This window comes from Coregonus clupeaformis, unplaced genomic scaffold (assembly GCF_020615455.1).
Source record: "Coregonus clupeaformis isolate EN_2021a unplaced genomic scaffold, ASM2061545v1 scaf0292, whole genome shotgun sequence".
In the NCBI taxonomy this organism is placed as follows: Eukaryota; Metazoa; Chordata; class Actinopteri; order Salmoniformes; family Salmonidae; genus Coregonus; species Coregonus clupeaformis.
Window position 1 is genome coordinate 69,747 of NW_025533747.1, and position 20,254 is coordinate 90,000.

Here is a 20,254-nt window from a genome sequence, read left to right on the forward strand (position 1 = left end):
ATTTTGTTGTACACCTAACGCGTCCTGTTATTCTTCATCATTTGTATCCTTCATTAAATACTCAATCTGTCACTGGGTGATTGATTGACCCTGTATGGTTTGTTTACTTTCCGTAAATCATCGCGTATAACTCGCTCCTGACTTTGATTGGCTGAAATGAGATCCCGCTGGACCTCTAAACCAATCGGAGGCCTGAGACGGTTGAAACGCTGAGTTGGGGAAAAAAAACTAAGGTTTCCACGTTACCACAGCCACAAAGTCAAAATTGGTTATATAATTTTTAAAAATGATGAAAACAAACAATATCTTTTTGGTCTTCATTTAGGGTTATGCATAAGGTTAGCAGTGTAGTTAAGGTTTAAAATACAATTTAAAAAGAGAAATTGTAGAAATAAGCGGGATTTATGACTTTGTGGCTGTGGCAACTTAGTAACGACCAAAAAAACACGAGATCTCCTGTCTAACTCGGAGATCTCGCGTGATGTCCGTGACGTGACGTCCTGTATCAAAACACAGACGGGCAGAGCACCGGGTGTTATCATCAGCTATCCGTTCTGCAACTAAAACGAGAGTTTCTATTGGACCGATTTAGGTAGTCCCTCCCGTTTTAGTCCCCCTGAAAATATTCTGCCGTGCAGATGAAAAGAGGTTTGGGCAGCTGTGGTTTTCTGCTGACGCGTCTACGGCCGGGAACGATAACAACAAGAAAAATAAAATTAACTGGATTCTAAAGCTGTTCAGGTAAGTGTCGTCTCCCTGTCCCTTCAATAACACAGCAGACCCAAATGTTTCATTGTTGCTAGCTAGCTGGCAGAGGTGGGGTAAAGTACTGAATCTGTAGGGTAGGTAGCATAAACGTAACGACATGTAGCATGGATTTGCATTAGAATATGGATCAAAAGTCCCAATGCAAAGTTACACCTCACTTTTCTATTTTTCGAGTAATTACATAAAACGGATCAGAGTTCCGAAGTCATACCGGAAAAAAAGATTTGCGGGGTGTGACGTAATATGGAGGACCCGGCAAGCCAGCCTATTCGTGTTAGTCATTTAGCAGACGCTCTTATCCAGAGCGACTTACAGTTAGTGAGTGCATACATATTTTTTTTCATTTATTTTTCATACTGGCCCCCCCGTGGGAATATATAACACTATTCACTATTCCACATATATATATATATATATATGTATATGTAAACACCATCAAAAATAACTTCAAATTAAACCAAATCCTTTGCGCTCATGACTACTGGTTTCAGTTGAATTTTCAGCCAGTTTACAAGCAAATACTTTATGAATTTATGGTTACAAAATCAGCTTGCATATCTTGCTAGCCAACTATAGCCTGCTAATGTTAGCCCTACCAGCTGTTAGCACTGCGTGAGTCAGCCAGTCGCTATCAACACTTAGCTTACAGCTACATTAAAGTAAACAAACGTTTTTTGAAATACATAGCGCCATCTAAACAGTTATCGAATAATGTTACTGGTATATGCAGTTATCTTAGCAATTCTGCCACTCATTTACTAAATATCTCTACAGGACGAGTTTGTTCCGTTTATTATTGTGCAATAATACAGGACAGGAGGACTTTGTCAGCGTTGGACATGCACGCCCAGAGACCAGATGCTAGCTAGCTAGCTACAGTTACGTTAGCCCAATATTGAACTAAAGATGCGGTTCTAGGAACATAAATCCCTTTTCTTTCATATCGCATCAAAAATATTTTCCACAAATGCAAAAAATACACACAGTGTTTTTTCAGTGACATGTTTGTGGCGTCTGTCTTCCGTTTTGCACACAGGTGTTCGGAGAATCAGTTGTTAATTAGCACAGGAAGTCCCCTCTGTCTTCTGCCTGTTTTCTGGCAGTGTGGGAACCCTGACCCTATAAAGATGTGTATCAATGTAGCCTTTTTAGTTTTTTTTTTGAAAATTATTTCCAGCCTATATGAAAGATAAGGTCTTATGCTTCCAAAACCGTAGCGCAAGCGATGCCTGTTAATGTTCAGACCCGAGAGTCGCGTCTCTTAACAAAACAACCCCCCCCTACAGAAGACGCTTTTTTGTCAAATAACTATTTTTATGTAATGGAACTGAGAGTCATGATGAAGGGCTACAGTTACGTTAGCGAACAGGCTAAGCACCTAACGTTGCATTTTTTTGTCTCACAGAAGAGACTTTCTGCAATTTCACAATTTTAACCTCGCAACTACATGGCCACTACTCATTAGATTTGTCTCTGCTTTGCCTCTAGGGTGGCGATGTGTACTTAACTAGCTAGGTAACTAGGGACCGATCATTTAGCACAAATAAAAAGGGGTCCAGGGTGCAGTTTGTTTAAACTGTAAACCATTTCCTCATCGCATGTCATTTGGCAAAATGAATGAGAACCACGTCAGTGACGGTGTAAATAGTTACACAACGCCCAAGTAAACATTCAAGTTGTCCTTTTAGCTGTAGCCAACTCTGAGCTACTGCCTCTGCCAAGAGGTCCGGGCTTTTATGGCACAGGTAGCAAGTGGGCCTGGTCAAAAGTAGTGCACTAAATAGACAATAGGGCGATTTCATTTAGACCCAGTTGGTATCGGCAGAGTGAATGTTTTCTCTCTGTGGACTGGGGGATACTGGCTCTTTTTAAGAAGCAGTTAGTTTAATATGTTATTGTGTCCCAGGTGTGTGTGTGTGTGTGTTCTCATCCCAGGTGTGTGTGTGTGTGTGTGTGTGTGTGTGTGTGTGTGTCGGTGGTGATCGTAATGGCGGAGGGAGGCTTTGACCCCTGTGTGTGCATCTGCTCCCAGGAGCATACCATGAGACGACTCATCAACCTGGTAAGAGTGTGTGAGTGACGGAGAGAGATTCCATTTGTGTATCAGTCAAAGATGTCTCCGTGGTTGTGGTGGGAAGTACTTCCTCTGTGTAAATAGTCATGTGTTGCTAACTTACTCCATCTTATTAAAGACCGTGACGGCAAGATACAACGTGACTGCTTACTCTCTCTCACCCTGATGGATGGGGGGTAGTGAACGAATGTACACTTCAGGTGGAAGGAGAGGTTATTGGACAGAAAGAGAGGGGGAGACGGAGAAAGGTGAATGGGAAGAGAGAGGGAGGGAGAGAGAGAGAGATTTGCACATCGTTACAACACTGTATATAGACATAACGTGACATTTGAAATGTCTTTATTCTTTTGTAATGTTTACTGTTAATTTTTATTGTTTATTTCACTTTTATTTATCTACTTCACTTGCTTTGGCAATGTTAACATACGTTTCCCATGACAATAAAGCCCTAAAATTGAATTGAAATTGAAATTGAATTGAGGGAGAGAGGAGAAATAGAAAGAGAGTGAAGGAGAGGAAGAGTGAAGGAGAGGAACAGAGAGAGAGGAGGGAGGAGAACAGTGGGTGGGACTGTGGAGGCTCTGAGCCAGCAGCATATCCTGGTTCCTGCTGTCGGTCTCTCTCCTCCAGCAGGATTTCCTGGTTCCTGCTGTCGGTCTCTCTCCTCCAGCAGGATTTCCTGGTTCCTGCTGTCGGTCTCTCTCCTCCAGCAGGATTTCCTGGTTCCTGCAGACAGACAGACAGACAGACACACAGATGGTGTGTGTCTCTCTCTCTCTCTTATCTCTGTGCTTCAAAGTAGTGACTAGAATGTTGCAACAATAGAATGCCGAGAGGCGGGGTGTAAATCTGTTTAGAATGTGCTCTAGCCAGCTAGGCCATCTCATTGGTCCCTGTGTACAGGTGTGTCATATGTGGCCAGCTGTCATTGGTCCAGCACAACCATGAGCGTTTCCTCATTTGCCAACAGACCTAAACCACAGCTCAGTCCTTTACTCCCTGTCTGATATCTTATTTTAATGAACATATAGATACAGACCTATGTTGAGTTATAAACTACATATAGATACAGACCTATGTTGAGTTATAAACTACATATAGATACAGACCTATGTTGAGTTATAAACTACATATAGATACAGACCTATGTTGAGCTATAAACTACATATAGATACAGACCTATGTTGAGTTATAAACTACATATAGATACAGACCTATGTTGAGCTATAAACTACATATAGATACAGACCTATGTTGAGTTATAAACTACATATAGATACAGACCTATGTTGAGCTATAAACTACATATAGATACAGACCTATGTTGAGTTATAAACTACATATAGATACAGACCTATGTTGAGTTATAAACTACATATAGATACAGACCTATGTTGAGTTATAAACTACATATAGATACAGACCTATGTTGAGTTATAAACTACATATAGATACAGACCTATGTTGAGCTATAAACTACATATAGATACAGACCTATGTTGAGTTATAAACTACATATAGATACAGACCTATGTTGAGTTATAAACTACATATAGATACAGACCTATGTTGAGCTATAAACTACATATAGATACAGACCTATGTTGAGTTATAAACTACATATAGATACAGACCTATGTTGAGTTATAAACTACATATAGATACAGACCTATGTTGAGTTATAAACTACATATAGATACAGACCTATGTTGAGCTATAAACTACATATAGATACAGACCTATGTTGAGCTATAAACTACATATAGATACAGACCTACAGGGCCGTGAAAAAGGATTTGCCCCCTTTCTGATTTTTCTCTATTTTTGCGTATTTCTGATCCTGAGTGTTATCAGATCAAAACCTATTATTAGATCAAGGGAACCTGAGTTTATAAATAACAAACAAAAACGTATACTTATTTTATTTCATAAACAAAGTTATGCAACACCCAATTCCCCTGTGTGAAAAAGTAATTTCCCCCCTTACACTCAATAACTGGTTGTGCCATCTTTAGCTGCAATGACTCCAACCAAATGCTTCCTGTAGTTGTTGATCAGTCTCTCACGTCGCTGTGGAGGAATTTTGGCCCACTTTTGCATGCATAACTGCTTTAACTCAACAACATTTGTGGGTTTTCAAGCATGAACTGCTCGTTTCAAGTCCTGCCACAACATCTCAATGGGGATTAGGTCTGAACTTTGACTAGGCCATTCCAAAACTAGAAATCTGTTGCTTTTTAATCATTTGATTGTGTGTTTTGGATCATTGTCTTGCTGCATGACCCAGCTGCGCTTCAGCTTCAGCTCACAGACGGATGGTCTGACATTCTCCTGTAGAATTCTCTGATACAGAGCAGAATTCATGGTTCCTTTTATTAAGGCAAGTCGTCCAGGTCCTGAGGCAGCAAAGCATCCCCAAACCATCACACCACCACCACCACGCTTGACCGTTAGTATGATGTTCTTACTGTGGAATGCAGAGTTTGGTTTTCGCCAGACATAATGGGACCCATCTCGTCCAAAAAGTTGACTCAAGTTTGTCAAAAAGCACCTGGAAGATCATCAAGACTCTTGGTAGAATGTTCTATGGACAGATGATTCAAAAGTATAACTTTTTGGATGACATTTTCATGTTAAAATGACACACCCTTTTCCTTGCCAATGTGGAAGTTCCAGTTTTGTGTTCCTTGCCAATGTGGAAGTTCCAGTTTTGTGTTCCTTGCCAATGTGGAAGTTCCAGTTTTGTGTTCCTTGCCAATGTGGAAGTTCCAGTTTTGTGTTCCTTGCCAATGTGGAAGTTCCAGTTTTGTGTTTCTTGCCAATGTGGAAGTTATTTTGCCACCACCTGTATTTCCTGGCCTGACCAGAAGAGGGCGAGAGCTGCCGGACGAGTATCATTAGCTCATTGGAATGGAATGATTCACTGGAAACCACAAGATCTGTCTGTCTCTCCGTCTGTGTCTGTCTGTCTGTCTCACTGTCTCTGTCTGTTTGTCTGGTATATAAGGACATAACCAACATGATCTGTAAACTCATGTTCTCTCTCTCTCCGTCTCTCTCTCACTCTATCTCTCTCCCTCTATCTCTCTCCCTCTCTCCTCTCTGTCTCTCTCTCTCTCTCCATCTCTCTCTCTCACTCTATCTCTCCCTCTATCTCTCTCCCTCTCTCTCTCTCTCTCTCTCTCCATTCTCTCTCTCTCTCTCTCTCCCTCTATCTCTCTCCCTCTCTCCTCTCTGTCTCTCTGTCTCTCTCTCTCCTCTCTCCTCTCCTCTCTCTCTCTCTGTCTCTCTCTCTCTATCTCTCTCCCTCTCTCCTCTCCTCTCTCTCTCTCTGTCTCTCTGTCTCTCTCTCTCTCTCTCTCTCTCCCTCTCTCCTCTCTCTCTCTCTCTCTCCTGTGTTCTTGTCTTCCAGCTGCGCCAGTCTCAGTCGTACTGTACAGACACAGAGTGTCCCCAGGACAGTATGTATGCTTCATATCAACACACACTGAGGGTCTCAGACCCACATTAAGCCTATTGCTGGTCTAAACAACACTTTCAAATGGAGATACAGACTTGTTTTTTGTGTTGATACAACATCCAGCCAAGTGATTATTAGTGTGACTGTCTCTCTCTGTGTGGTCCTTCCCCCTCCAGTGCCAGGTCCCAGTGGGTCGGTAGGAGGAGGAGACCTGACTGTCCCCATGGTTCTGATGGGCTGGATGGTTCTGGTTCTGCTCCTCTTCCTCCTCAGACCCAGCAGCCTCAGAGGATCCACAACACCGCCTACCGGCAAACCTACTGGACCTCACAATGTACGTATGGAGGGATAGCAGAACCAGACCCGGATCTATCAGCATGAGGAATGGAAGGAGAAGAGGGGGATGGATGGAGGAGGGAAGGAGAAGAGGGGGATGGATGGAGGGAAGGAGAAGAAGGGGATGGATGGATAGAGGAGGGAAGGAGAAGAGGGGGATGGATGGATAGAGGGAAGGAGAAGAGGGGGATGGATGGAGGGAAGGAGAAGAGGGGGATGGAGGAGGGAAGGAGAGGAGGGGGATGGATGGATAGAGGGAAGGAGAAGAGGGGGATGGATGGATGGAGGAGGGAAGGAGAAGAGGGGGATGGATAGAGGAGGGAAGGAGAAGAGGGGGATGGATAGAGGGAAGGAGAAGAGGGGGATGGATAGATAGAGGGAAGGAGAAGAGGGGGATGGATGGAGGGAAGGAGAAGAGGGGGATGGAGGAGGGAAGGAGAGGAGGGGGGATGGATGGATGGAGGAGGGAAGGAGAAGAGGGGGATGGATAGAGGGATGGATGGAGGAGGGAAGGGAATGGGGATGGATGGAGGAGGGATGGAGAAGAGGGGGATGATAGAGGGATGGAGAAGAGGGGGATGGATGGAGGGAAGGAGAAGAGGGGGATGGATGGAGGAGGGAAGAGAATGAGGGGATGGATGGAGGAGGGAAGGAGAAGAGGGGGGTGGATAGAGGGATGGAGAAGAGGGGGATGGATGGATGGATAGAGGAGGGAAGGAGAAGAGGGGGATGGATAGAGGGAAGGAGAAGAGGGGGATGGATAGATAGAGGGAAGGAGAAGAGGGGGATGGATGGAGGGAAGGAGAAGAGGGGGATGGAGGAGGGAAGGAGAGGAGGGGGATGGATGGATGGATGGATGGAGGAGGGAAGGAGAAGAGGGGGATGGATAGAGGGGGATGGATGGAGGAGGGAAGGGAATGGGGGGATGGATGGAGGAGGGATGGAGAAGAGGGGGATGATAGAGGGATGGAGAAGAGGGATGGATGGAGGGAAGGAGAAGAGGGGGATGGATGGAGGAGGGAAGAGAATGAGGGGGATGGATGGAGGAGGGAAGGAGAAGAGGGGGTGGATAGAGGGATGGAGAAGAGGGGGATGGATGGATGGATAGAGGAGGGAAGGAGAAGAGGGGGATGGATGGAGGAGGGAAGGAGAAGAGGGGGATGGATGGAGGAGGGAAGGAGAAGAGGGGGATGGATGGATGGAGGAGGGAAGGAGAAGAGGGGGATGGATGGATAGAGGGAAGGAGAAGAGGGGGATGGATGGAGGGAAGGAGAAGAGGGGGATGGAGGAGGGAAGGAGAGGAGGGGGATGGATGGATGGATGGATGGAGGAGGGAAGGAGAAGAGGGGGATGGAGGAGGGAAGGAGAGGAGGGGGATGGATGGATGGATGGAGGAGGGAAGGAGAAGAGGGGGATGGATAGAGGGATGGAGAAGAGGGGGATGGATGGAGGAGGGAAGGGAATGAGGGGGGATGGATGGAGGAGGGAAGGAGAAGAGGGGGATGATAGAGGGATGGAGAAGAGGGGGATGGATGGAGGGAAGGAGAAGAGGGGGGATGGATGGAGGAGGGAAGGGAATGAGGGGGGATGGATGGAGGAGGGAAGGAGAAGAGGGGGATGGATAGAGGGATGGAGAAGAGGGGGATGGATGGATGGATAGAGGAGGGAAGGAGAAGAGGGGGATGGATGGAGGAGGGAAGGAGAAGAGGGGGATGGATGGATGGATGGAGGAGGGAAGGAGAAGAGGGGGATAGATAGAGGGAAAGAGAAGAGGGGGATGGATAGAGGGAAGGAGAAGAGGGGGATGGATAGAGGGAAGGAGAAGATGGGGATGGATAGAGGAGGGAAGGAGAAGAGGGGGATGGATAGAGGAGGGAAGGAGAAGAGGGGGATGGATGGATGGAGGAGGGAAGGAGAAGAGGGGGATGGATGGATAGAGGGAAGGAGAAGAGGGGGATGGATGGAGGGAAGGAGAAGAGGGGGATGGAGGAGGGAAGGAGAGGAGGGGGATGGATGGATGGATGGAGGAGGGAAGGAGAAGAGGGGGATGGATGGAGGAGGGAAGGGAATGAGGGGGATGGATGGAGGAGGGAAGGAGAAGAGGGGGATGGATGGAGGAGGGAAGGGAATGAGGGGGATGGATGGAGGAGGGAAGGAGAAGAGGGGGATGATAGAGGGATGGAGAAGAGGGGGATGGATGGAGGGAAGGAGAAGAGGGGGATGGATGGAGGAGGGAAGGGAATGAGGGGGATGGATGGAGGAGGGAAGGAGAAGAGGGGGATGGATAGAGGGATGGAGAAGAGGGGGATGGATGGATGGATAGAGGAGGGAAGGAGAAGAGGGGGATGGATGGAGGAGGGAAGGAGAAGAGGGGGATGGATGGATGGATGGAGGAGGGAAGGAGAGGAGGGGGATAGATAGAGGGAAAGAGAAGAGGGGGATGGATAGAGGGAAGGAGAAGAGGGGGATGGATAGAGGGAAGGAGAAGATGGGGATGGATAGAGGGAAGTAGAAGAGGGGGGATGGATAGAGGAGGGAAGGAGAAGAGGGGGATGGATAGAGGAGGGAAGGAGAAGAGGGGGATGGATGGATAGAGGGAAGGAGAAGAGGGGGATGGATAGAGGGAAGGAGAAGAGGGGGATGGATAGAGGAGGGAAGGAGAAGAGGGGGATGGATAGAGGGAAGGAGAAGAGGGGGATGGATAGAGGGAAGGAGAAGAGGGGGATGGATAGAGGAGGGAAGGAGAAGAGGGGGATGGATAGAGGAGGGAAGGAGAAGAGGGGGATGGATAGATAGAGGGAAGGAGAAGAGGGGGATGGAGGAGGGAAGGAGAGGAGGGGGATGGATGGATGGATGGATGGAGGAGGGAAGGAGAAGAGGGGGATGGATAGAGGGATGGAGAAGAGGGGGATGGATGGATGGAGGAGGGATGGAGAAGAGGGGGATGATAGAGGGATGGAGAAGAGGGGGATGGATGGAGGGAAGGAGAAGAGGGGGATGGATGGAGGAGGGAAGAGAATGAGGGGGATGGATGGAGGAGGGAAGGAGAAGAGGGGGTGGATAGAGGGATGGAGAAGAGGGGGATGGATGGATGGATAGAGGAGGGAAGGAGAAGAGGGGGATGGATGGAGGAGGGAAGGAGAAGAGGGGGATGGATGGAGGAGGGAAGGAGAAGAGGGGGATGGATGGATGGAGGAGGGAAGGAGAAGAGGGGGATGGATGGATAGAGGGAAGGAGAAGAGGGGGATGGATGGAGGGAAGGAGAAGAGGGGGATGGAGGAGGGAAGGAGAGGAGGGGGATGGATGGATGGATGGAGGAGGGAAGGAGAAGAGGGGGATGGAGGAGGGATGGAGAAGAGGGGGATGGATGGAGGAGGGAAGGGAATGAGGGGGATGGATGGAGGAGGGAAGGAGAAGAGGGGGATGGAGGAGGGAAGGAGAGGAGGGGGATGGATGGATGGATGGAGGAGGGAAGGAGAAGAGGGGGATGGATAGAGGGATGGAGAAGAGGGGGATGGATGGAGGAGGGAAGGGAATGAGGGGGATGGATGGAGGAGGGAAGGAGAAGAGGGGGATGATAGAGGGATGGAGAAGAGGGGGATGGATGGAGGGAAGGAGAAGAGGGGGATGGATGGAGGAGGGAAGGGAATGAGGGGGATGGATGGAGGAGGGAAGGAGAAGAGGGGATGGATAGAGGGATGGAGAAGAGGGGGATGGATGGATGGATAGAGGAGGGAAGGAGAAGAGGGGGATGGATGGAGGAGGGAAGGAGAAGAGGGGGATGGATGGATGGATGGAGGAGGGAAGGAGAAGAGGGGGATAGATAGAGGGAAAGAGAAGAGGGGGATGGATAGAGGGAAGGAGAAGATGGGGCTGGATAGAGGGAAGGAGAAGAGGGGGATGGATAGAGGGAAGGAGAAGAGGGGGATGGAGGAGGGAAGGAGAGGAGGGGGATGGATGGATGGATGGATGGAGGAGGGAAGGAGAAGAGGGGGATGGATAGAGGAGGGAAGGGAATGGGGGGGATGGATGGAGGAGGGATGGAGAAGAGGGGGATGATAGAGGGATGGAGAAGAGGGGGATGGATGGAGGGAAGGAGAAGAGGGGGATGGATGGAGGAGGGAAGAGAATGAGGGGGATGGATGGAGGAGGGAAGGAGAAGAGGGGGGTGGATAGAGGGATGGAGAAGAGGGGGATGGATGGATGGATAGAGGAGGGAAGGAGAAGAGGGGGATGGATGGAGGAGGGAAGGAGAAGAGGGGGATGGATGGAGGAGGGAAGGAGAAGAGGGGGATGGATGGATGGAGGAGGGAAGGAGAAGAGGGGGATGGATGGATAGAGGGAAGGAGAAGAGGGGGATGGATGGAGGGAAGGAGAAGAGGGGGATGGAGGAGGGAAGGAGAGGAGGGGGATGGATGGATGGATGGAGGAGGGAAGGAGAAGAGGGGGATGGAGGAGGGAAGGAGAGGAGGGGGATGGATGGATGGATGGAGGAGGGAAGGAAAAGAGGGGGATGGATAGAGGAGGGAAGGAAAAGAGGGGGATGGATAGAGGAGGGAAGGAGAAGAGGGGGGATGGATAGAGGAGGGAAGGAGAAGAGGGGGATGGATGGATAGAGGGAAGGAGAAGAGGGGGATGGATAGAGGGAAGGAGAAGAGGGGGATGGATAGAGGAGGGAAGGAGAAGAGGGGGATGGATAGAGGAGGGAAGGAGAAGAGGGGGATGGATAGAGGAGGGAAGGAGAAGAGGGGGATGGATAGAGGGAAGGAGAAGAGGGGGATGGATAGAGGAGGGAAGGAGAAGAGGGGGATGGATAGAGGGAAGGAGAAGAGGGGGATAGATATAGGAGGGAAGGAGAAGAGGGGGATGGATAGAGGAGGGAAGGAGAAGAGGGGGATGGATAGCGGGAAGGAGAAGAGGGGGATGGATAGAGGAGGGAAGGAGAAGAGGGGGATGGATAGAGGGAAGGAGAAGAGGGGGATGGATAGAGGGAAGGAGAAGAGGGGGATGGAGGAGGGAAGGAGAAGAGGGGGATGGATAGAGGGATGGTATTGATATTGTTTATGTACTTGTTTGTTTATTGACCGTTGTTCTTCCGGTGTTGTGTTTGACAGAGTCGTGACCAGGAGCCCCCAGCTCCACCGGTGGACTAGCAGTAGAAACCAAACGGACCGAACCGGAGAGAACCAGACGTTCTACTGGACAACCCACCATCTCCACCGGACGTTCTGCCGTTCTACGTCGACCTCTGACCCCTGTACATCACAACTTATTTCCCTATATAGTGCACTACTTTTAACCAGAGCCCTGTGGGGTAGTGCACTATATGGGGGCGGGGGTGGGGGGGGGCCACAAAACATCTGACCTCATCATGAGGGGCCGCAGTTGCTGGCGGATCTGCCAACCCACATCCATAAGTGGCTAACATAACAAGAGAGAAACTGTGGGGGGGGCATGCAGACTCCGGATCAGCCTTCTATACTGTGGTTTTCATTCTATACTGGGGGCATCACTGGGTGCATCTCAAATGGCCTTTCTAGTGCATTACCAAACGGGCTCTGGGCAGAATTAGTGCACTATAATAATGGGGGTGCAGTTTGGGATGCAAGACATTATTTAGTTATGATCAACTAGCTAGTCACTAGTAATCTGGTTTATTGATTGGTCTGGCTGTTCCTCTGTCTGTTTTACATTTTACATTTTTAGTCATTTAGCAGACCGCTCTTATCCAGAGCGTCTTACAGGAGCAATTAGGGTTAAGTGCCTTGCTCAAGGGGCACATCGGCAGATTTTTTTCACCTGGTCGGCTCGGGGATTAGAACCAGCGACCTTTCGGTTACTGGCACAACGCTCTTAACCACTAAGCCACCTGCCGCCGTTTTGAAGCCCATACGCCATTTTGAAAAAAACTATTTTATATTAACCCCCCCCAACTCCACTCTCTCTCTGTTAGTTGTTGGGCAGAGTGAACGTCAACTCGTGTCTTCTCCCAGAAAAAGAAACCTTATTACCTAAAATAGTGCACTACTTTTGACCAGGGATCTGGCGAACAGTAGTGCACTATATAGGGAATAGGGTGTGATTTGGGACGCTTATCGCCTCTTGCTTTGAGGCGTAGTGTGAGAGATGTGTACTAGCATGTTGCTTTGCTACGTGTTCTCACATGTCTTCATCTAGGCGTTAATAAGCACTGCTAAGGTGGTGGTCTAAGGTAGTGGTCTAAGGTAGTGGTCTACGGTAGTGGTCTAAGGTAGTGGTCTAAGGTGGTGGTCTAAGGTGGTGGTCTAAGGTAGTGGTCTAAGGTGGTGGTCTATGGTAGTGGTCTATGGTAGTGGTCTAAGGTAGTGGTCTAAGGTGGTGGTCTAAGGTGGTGGTCTAAGGTGGTGGTCTAAGGTGGTGGTCTAAGGTGGTGGTCTAAGGTAGTGGTCTAAGGTAGTGGTCTAAGGCGGTGGTCTAATGTAGTGGTCTAAGGCGGTGGTCTAAGGCAGTGGTCTAAGGCGGTGGTCTAAGGCGGTGGTCTAAGGCAGTGGTCTAAGGCAGTGGTCTAAGGCAGTGGTCTAAGGTAGTGGTCTAAGGTAGTGGTCTAAGGTAGTGGTCTAAGGTAGTGGTCTATGGTAGTGGTCTATGGTAGTGGTCTAAGGCGGTGGTGTAAATAGTGAATTGGGTGTGTGTTTAAGATGGAGCCCATAGAAGAGAATGGAACCTGTTCTCTTGCTGTAAGCAGGAAAGGGTTAACACCAGTTTTAACAGTTCAGCTACAGGGGCCTCAGAGGGTCAAAAAGGTTTGGTTATTCTAATCTAAAACATTGAAAGTCAAACAGTTACTAACGTTTTTTTAATCTTTACGGGGGGTTTGTTATGTACTCTAATGGTTGAATAGTAGAAAGAAAATTGGATATATAGACGTGTGTGTATATATATATATTATCCTAATCTGTAGCTTAAAATTACTCCAACATTACTTATGTTACTTATAATGGCACTTTTAGTTACTGCGTTTGTTACCTTTCTGTCTGAAGATCAGCGCTGGAGCACAATTTGAAATGTAAAGGTAATTTCTGATTGAGCCGACATGTGCAGCGTTTAACGTGAATGGAATCTCCGCCAGCGTTTACCGTGAATGGAATCTCCGCCAACGCAGGAACATTACCTTTTACATTTCTATCACGGTGTAGCGCAGATCTTCAGGTCTTCAGGTCTTCAGCGCCACAGGTCTTCAGATCTTCAGCGCTACAGATCTTCAGGTCTTCAGGTCTTCAGTGCCACAGGTCTTCAGATCTTCAGCGCTACAGATCTTCAGGTCTTCAGGTCTTCAGGTCTTCAGCGCTACAGATCTTCAGGTCTTCAGATCTTCAGGTCTTCAGCGCTACAGATCTTCAGGTCTTCAGATCTTCAGGTCTTCAGCGCTACAGATTGAATCGAGTCCTAGGAGCTGGGGTTTTTTTCCCTGTCAGGTTATCATGCCATCAGGAAAAAACTCTGGGCCCAGAAAGATGTCCGAAATGGCACCCTATTCCCTATATATATATATATAGTGTAGTGCACTACGTCGACCAGTATGTCAAAAAACTAAAGTAGGTCTGTAGTCCGCGGTAGTGCACTGTATAGGGAATAGAGTACCATTTGGGAAGCACCCTTGTGTGGTGCCATTGGAGGCCTCTAATAACACTGTATTTACCAGTATTAGTCTGGCAGAGAGCAAGAAAGGGCTTCACCTATGCACTTTTTACCTCACAAAACTACAAATAAACAGTAATACAACAGCTTCCTGGTCGTCTGTGTGTGTCTGTCTGTCTGTCTGACTCCCCTGCCTGTCTGTCTGTCTGACTCCCTGCCTGTCTGTCTGTCTGTCTGTCTGTCTGTGTGAGTGGGTGGGTGTCCATCGATAGATAAGAGATCTTGTGTGAACAAGGTTAACTCTCTTTCCTCTTCTCAAATCCAACCTTAATCAGGTAATGTCCTATTTGTCACGGTCATATAAAAGCCATTTCCGGTGATACTAATACGTCCCAAATGGCACCCCGGTCCCCTACGTAGTGCACTACTTTAGACCAGAGTCTATATAGGGGATAGAGTCCATTTGGAAAAGAAACATCTTAGTTCCACCTGAGCTCACAGTGACAACGCTGTAATGTTGATCTTTTTTTTTTAAACCCTGCCCCATCCCCGATCTAACCACCGTGACGTCTCACTCGCTGGTTGGCTGTACGCCACCCGTTTGCGACGCACACCCCGGAAGACTTTTCGCCCAATTTGTACAAGGGGTCGCCACTAGTTACCACAGCCACAAAGTCATAAACCCCGCCTATTTCTAAAATTTATCTTCTTCAAATGTGATTTTAAACCTAACGTTAACGCCACTGCTAACCTTATTCCTAACCCTAAATTGAGACCAAACGGCAATTTTTTTGTTTTCATGAATTGTTACAATATAGACCGTTTTGACTTTGTGGCTGTGGCATCTAGTGGAAACCCAGCACAAATTGCAACATTACCGAGCTCTCATTCGTAACTAAAGGGTTCAGGACAACAACTATCGACAAGCGACCCCTTCCACACCCAATATCTTCAAGCAGCAATATTCCCGTGATCAATTTACAAAGTGTCAGTCAAGGTGACATTTGATTATACCGATAGCGGAACTGGGTTTTGCGAATTGGAAGTTATCCGTGAGATCAGTAGTTGACTCCGCATTGGTAAGCGTTAACTACTAAGTAGCTATGCAATTACTAATAGTTAGAATAACGTTTTTAACTGTTGCTGAACCGTTTGATGTTGATATTTGTTGAGATTGACATCTCCCTCTCGCTCAGCTTTATTTTTAGCCAAGTAGAATAATCCAACCAAATCAGAACGGAATTCCTGTATTTAGCTGCTTCCAACATTCTGGAATAATGCCTCGGATCTCTTCATTGTGAAAGTTGTTCTGCAGAGTTTAGCGGCTATGGCATCTTCATACGTTCACACACAGTTACGTAATAATCTCATTTTCTTATCCAACCAGGTGCTCCTAGGCTAAATCCTTTGCACAGAGACACAATCCCCTCTACCAAACAGGGCTAACGTTATTCCAACTGTTTTTAAGTTCAACCATTTGGCTTCAGTTCTTTACTCAAGTGAGGGTCATATACTCTGAAGTTCAATTTGTCTTCCCTTTTCTGATCTGGTTTCTCTTATTAAGGTTTCTTCCCTTCAGGGAGTTTTTCCAGTTGCCACTAATGCTGTTTACTCTTGAAGGCCATGTAAGGGTTACTGACAAGCTCTCTCTCTGTCGCTGTCTCTCTGTCGCTGTCTCTCTGTCTCTGTCTCTCTGTCGCTGTCTCTCTGTCGCTGTCTCTCTGTCTGTCTCTGTCTGTCTCTCTCTCTCTGTCTCTCTCTGTCTGTCTCTCTCTCTCTCTCTCTCTCTGTCTGTCTGTCTCTCTCTCTCTCTGTCTCTGTCTGTCTCTGTCTCTCTCTCTGTCTCTCTCTCTGTCTCTCTCTCTGTCTCTCTCTCTGTCTCTCTCTCTGTCTGTTTCTCTCTCCCTCTGTCTCTCTGTCTCTCTCTCAGATGTTTCAGATCAACAGGATCTGCTGTATAGGAGCAGGCTATGTGGGAGGGCCAACCTGCAGTGTGATCGCCCACATGTGTCCAGAGATCCACGTGACAGTGGTCGACGTCAACGAATCACGGATCAACGCTTGGAACTCCGACACACTGCCCATATACGAGGTATGGTACCGTATCACACACACACAGACATAGACACACACACTGCACACACACACACACACACACACATTTATAACAAGACTTTGAAATTGTTGTCTAGCAATTATCCCAAAATTTGAAGAATTATGAAAAGAATAATGGGCTAATATTGTACAATCCAGGTGTGGAAAGCTCTTAGAGACTTAGACAATAAGACTCCCAGCTGTAATCACTGCCAAAGGTGTGGCTAACATGTTTTGACTCAGGGATCTGAATACTTATAGAACAAATATATTTTAGTTATCAAATATTAATTAATCCAAAAAAATAAAAAATGTCTCTTCCACTTTGACATTACAGAGTATTTTGAGTAGATTGTTGACAAAAATTGACAATTGAATCAATTTTAATCCCACTTTGTAACACAATAAAATGTGAAGAAATCCAAGGCACTGAATGTTGACACTACACCCACTACACCCCCCCCTCTCTCTCTCTCTCTCTCTCTCTCTCTCTCTCTCTCTCTCTCTCTCTCTCTCTCTCTCTCGGTCTCTCTGTCTCTCTCTCTCTGTCTCTCTCTCTCTCTCTGTCTCTCTGTCTCTCTCTCTCTCTCTCTCTCTCTAGCCAGGGTTGAAGGAGGTAGTGGAGTCATGCAGAGGCAAGAATCTCTTCTTCTCTACAGATATAGACTCTGCCATCAGAGATGCTGACCTCGTCTTCATATCAGTGAGTCACACGTCTTTTGTCTCTGTCTGTCGGTCTGTGTGTCTCTCTGTCAGTCGGGTGTCTGTCATTCTGTCTTCCATCAGTCTAACCCTCCCCCCTCTCCCCCCCAAGGTGAACACCCCCACTAAGACCTATGGGATGGGGAAGGGTCGTGCCGCCGACCTAAAGTACATTGAGGCCTGCGCTCGCCGCATCGTAGAGGTTTCCAACGGTTACAAGATCGTCACGGAGAAGAGCACGGTCCCGGTCCGAGCGGCTGAGAGCATCAGACGGATATTTGACTCCAACACCAAACCCAACCTCAACCTGCAGGTAGGTGGCGCTGTGAGTTACCAACCTGGGTTCAATACCTATTATTATAATACCAGGTAGGTGGCGCTGTGAGATACCAACCTGGGTTCAATACCTATTATTATAATACCAGGTAGGTGTCGCTGTGAGATACCAACCTGGGTTCAATACCTATTATTATAATACCAGGTAGGTGTCGGTGTGAGATACCAACCTGGGTTCAATACCTATTATTATAATACCAGGTAGGTGTCGGTGTGAGATACCAACCTGGGTTCAATACCTATTATTATAATACCAGGTAGGTGTCGCTGTGAGATACCAACCTGGGTTCAATACCTATTATTATAATACCAGGTAGGTCGCTGTGAGATACCAACCTGGGTTCAATACCTATTATTATAATACCTGGTAGGTGTCGCTGTGCGATACCAACCTGGGTTCAATACCTATTATTATAATACCAGGTAGGTGTCGGTGTGAGATACCAACCTGGGTTCAATACCTATTATTATAATACCAGGTAGGTGTCAGTGTGAGTTACCAACCTGGGTTCAATACCTATTATTATAATACCAGGTAGGTGTCGGTGTGAGATACCAACCTGGGTTCAATACCTATTATTATAATACCAGGTAGGTGTCGGTGTGAGTTACCAACCTGGGTTCAATACCTATTATTATAATACCAGGTAGGTGTCGGTGTGAGATACCAACCTGGGTTCAATACCTATTATTATAATACCAGGTAGGTGTCAGTGTGAGTTACCAACCTGGGTTCAATACCTATTATTATAATACCAGGTAGGTGTCGGTGTGAGATACCAACCTGGGTTCAATACCTATTATTATAATACCAGGTAGGTGTCAGTGTGAGTTACCAACCTGGGTTCAATACCTATTATTATAATACCAGGTAGGTGTCGGTGTGAGATACCAACCTGGGTTCAATACCTATTATTATAATACCTGGTGTCGCTGTGAGATACCAACCTGGGTTCAATACCTATTATTATAATACCAGGTAGGTGTCAGTGTGAGATACCAACCTGGGTTCAATACCTATTATTATAATACCAGGTAGGTGTCAGTGTGAGATACAAACCTGGGTTCAATACCTATTATTATAATACCTGGTAGGTGTCAGTGTGAGATACCAACCTGGGTTCAATACCTATTATTATAATACCTGGTGTCGCTGTGAGATACCAACCTGGGTTCAATACCTATTATTATAATACCAGGTAGGTGTCGCTGTGAGATACCAACCTGGGTTCAATACCTATTATTATAATACCTGGTGTCGCTGTGAGATACCAACCTGGGTTCAATACCTATTATTATAATACCTGGTGTCGCTGTGAGATACCAACCTGGGTTCAATACCTATTATTATAATACCAGGTAGGTGTCGGTGTGAGATACCAACCTGGGTTCAATACCTATTATTATAATACCAGGTAGGTGTGCAGTGAGTTACCAACCTGGGTTCAATACCTATTATTATAATACCAGGTAGGTGTCGCTGTGAGATACCAACCTGGGTTCAATACCTATTATTATAATACCAGGTAGGTGTCGGTGTGAGATACCAACCTGGGTTCAATACCTATTATTATAATACCAGGTAGGTGTCGCTGTGAGATACCAACCTGGGTTCAATACCTATTATTATAATACCAGGTAGGTGTCGCTGTGAGATACCAACCTGGGTTCAATACCTATTATTATAATACCAGGTAGGTGTCGCTGTGAGATACCAACCTGGGTTCAATACCTATTATTATAATACCAGGTAGGTGTCGCTGTGAGATACCAACCTGGGTTCAATACCTATTATTATAATACCAGGTAGGTGTCGCTGTGAGATACCAACCTGGGTTCAATACCTATTATTATAATACCAGGTAGGTGTCGCTGTGAGATACCAACCTGGGTTCAATACCTATTATTATAATACCAGGTAGGTGTCGCTGTGAGATACCAACCTGGGTTCAATACCTATTATTATAATACCAGGTAGGTGTCGCTGTGAGATACCAACCTGGGTTCAATACCTATTATTATAATACCAGGTAGGTGTCGCTGTGAGATACCAACCTGGGTTCAATACCTATTATTATAATACCAGGTAGGTGTCGCTGTGAGATACCAACCTGGGTTCAATACCTATTATTATAATACCAGGTAGGTGTCGCTGTGAGATACCAACCTGGGTTCAATACCTATTATTATAATACCAGGTAGGTGTCGCTGTGAGATACCAACCTGGGTTCAATACCTATTATTATAATACCAGGTAGGTGTCGCTGTGAGATACCAACCTGGGTTCAATACCTATTATTATAATACCAGGTAGGTGTCGCTGTGAGATACCAACCTGGGTTCAATACCTATTATTATAATACCAGGTAGGTGTCGCTGTGAGATACCAACCTGGGTTCAATACCTATTATTATAATACCAGGTAGGTGTCGCTGTGAGATACCAACCTGGGTTCAATACCTATTATTATAATACCAGGTAGGTGTCGCTGTGAGATACCAACCTGGGTTCAATACCTATTATTATAATACCAGGTAGGTGTCGCTGTGAGATACCAACCTGGGTTCAATACCTATTATTATAATACCAGGTAGGTGTCGCTGTGAGATACCAACCTGGGTTCAATACCTATTATTATAATACCAGGTAGGTGTCGCTGTGAGATACCAACCTGGGTTCAATACCTATTATTATAATACCAGGTAGGTGTCGCTGTGAGATACCAACCTGGGTTCAATACCTATTATTATAATACCAGGTAGGTGTCGCTGTGAGATACCAACCTGGGTTCAATACCTATTATTATAATACCAGGTAGGTGTCGCTGTGAGATACCAACCTGGGTTCAATACCTATTATTATAATAC

General features: G+C 46.6%; 2 protein-coding genes and 1 long non-coding RNA gene across 3 annotated transcripts in view; all 3 read left to right on the plus strand.

The window, feature by feature from the left end:
- Nucleotides 1–540: 540 nt before the first annotated feature.
- On the plus strand, nt 541–12,386 carry smim14 (small integral membrane protein 14). Its single transcript, XM_041874881.2, has 5 exons — nt 541–741; nt 2,747–2,830; nt 6,255–6,303; nt 6,479–6,636; nt 11,753–12,386. Exons 2-5 carry the CDS (start codon nt 2,756–2,758, stop codon nt 11,789–11,791), a joined length of 321 nt encoding a protein of 106 aa, XP_041730815.1. The 5' UTR covers nt 541–741; nt 2,747–2,755; the 3' UTR covers nt 11,792–12,386.
- A 52-nt stretch (nt 12,387–12,438) lies between these two features.
- On the plus strand, nt 12,439–14,401 carry LOC123484370. Its single transcript, XR_006658508.1, has 2 exons — nt 12,439–13,850; nt 13,907–14,401. It is a non-coding gene; the product is annotated as an uncharacterized LOC123484370 (long non-coding RNA).
- Nucleotides 14,402–14,784: 383 nt separating this feature from the next.
- Nucleotides 14,785–20,254, plus strand: part of ugdh (UDP-glucose 6-dehydrogenase) — a 27,658-nt gene continuing 22,188 nt past the window's right edge. Inside the window, exons 1-4 of the mRNA XM_045214638.1 lie at nt 14,785–15,334; nt 16,186–16,347; nt 16,951–17,052; nt 17,164–17,364. Of these exons, the coding sequence (XP_045070573.1) occupies nt 16,186–16,347; nt 16,951–17,052; nt 17,164–17,364 (465 nt within the window). The 5' untranslated portion in view covers nt 14,785–15,334. The remainder of the gene's footprint in view (nt 15,335–16,185; nt 16,348–16,950; nt 17,053–17,163; nt 17,365–20,254) is intronic.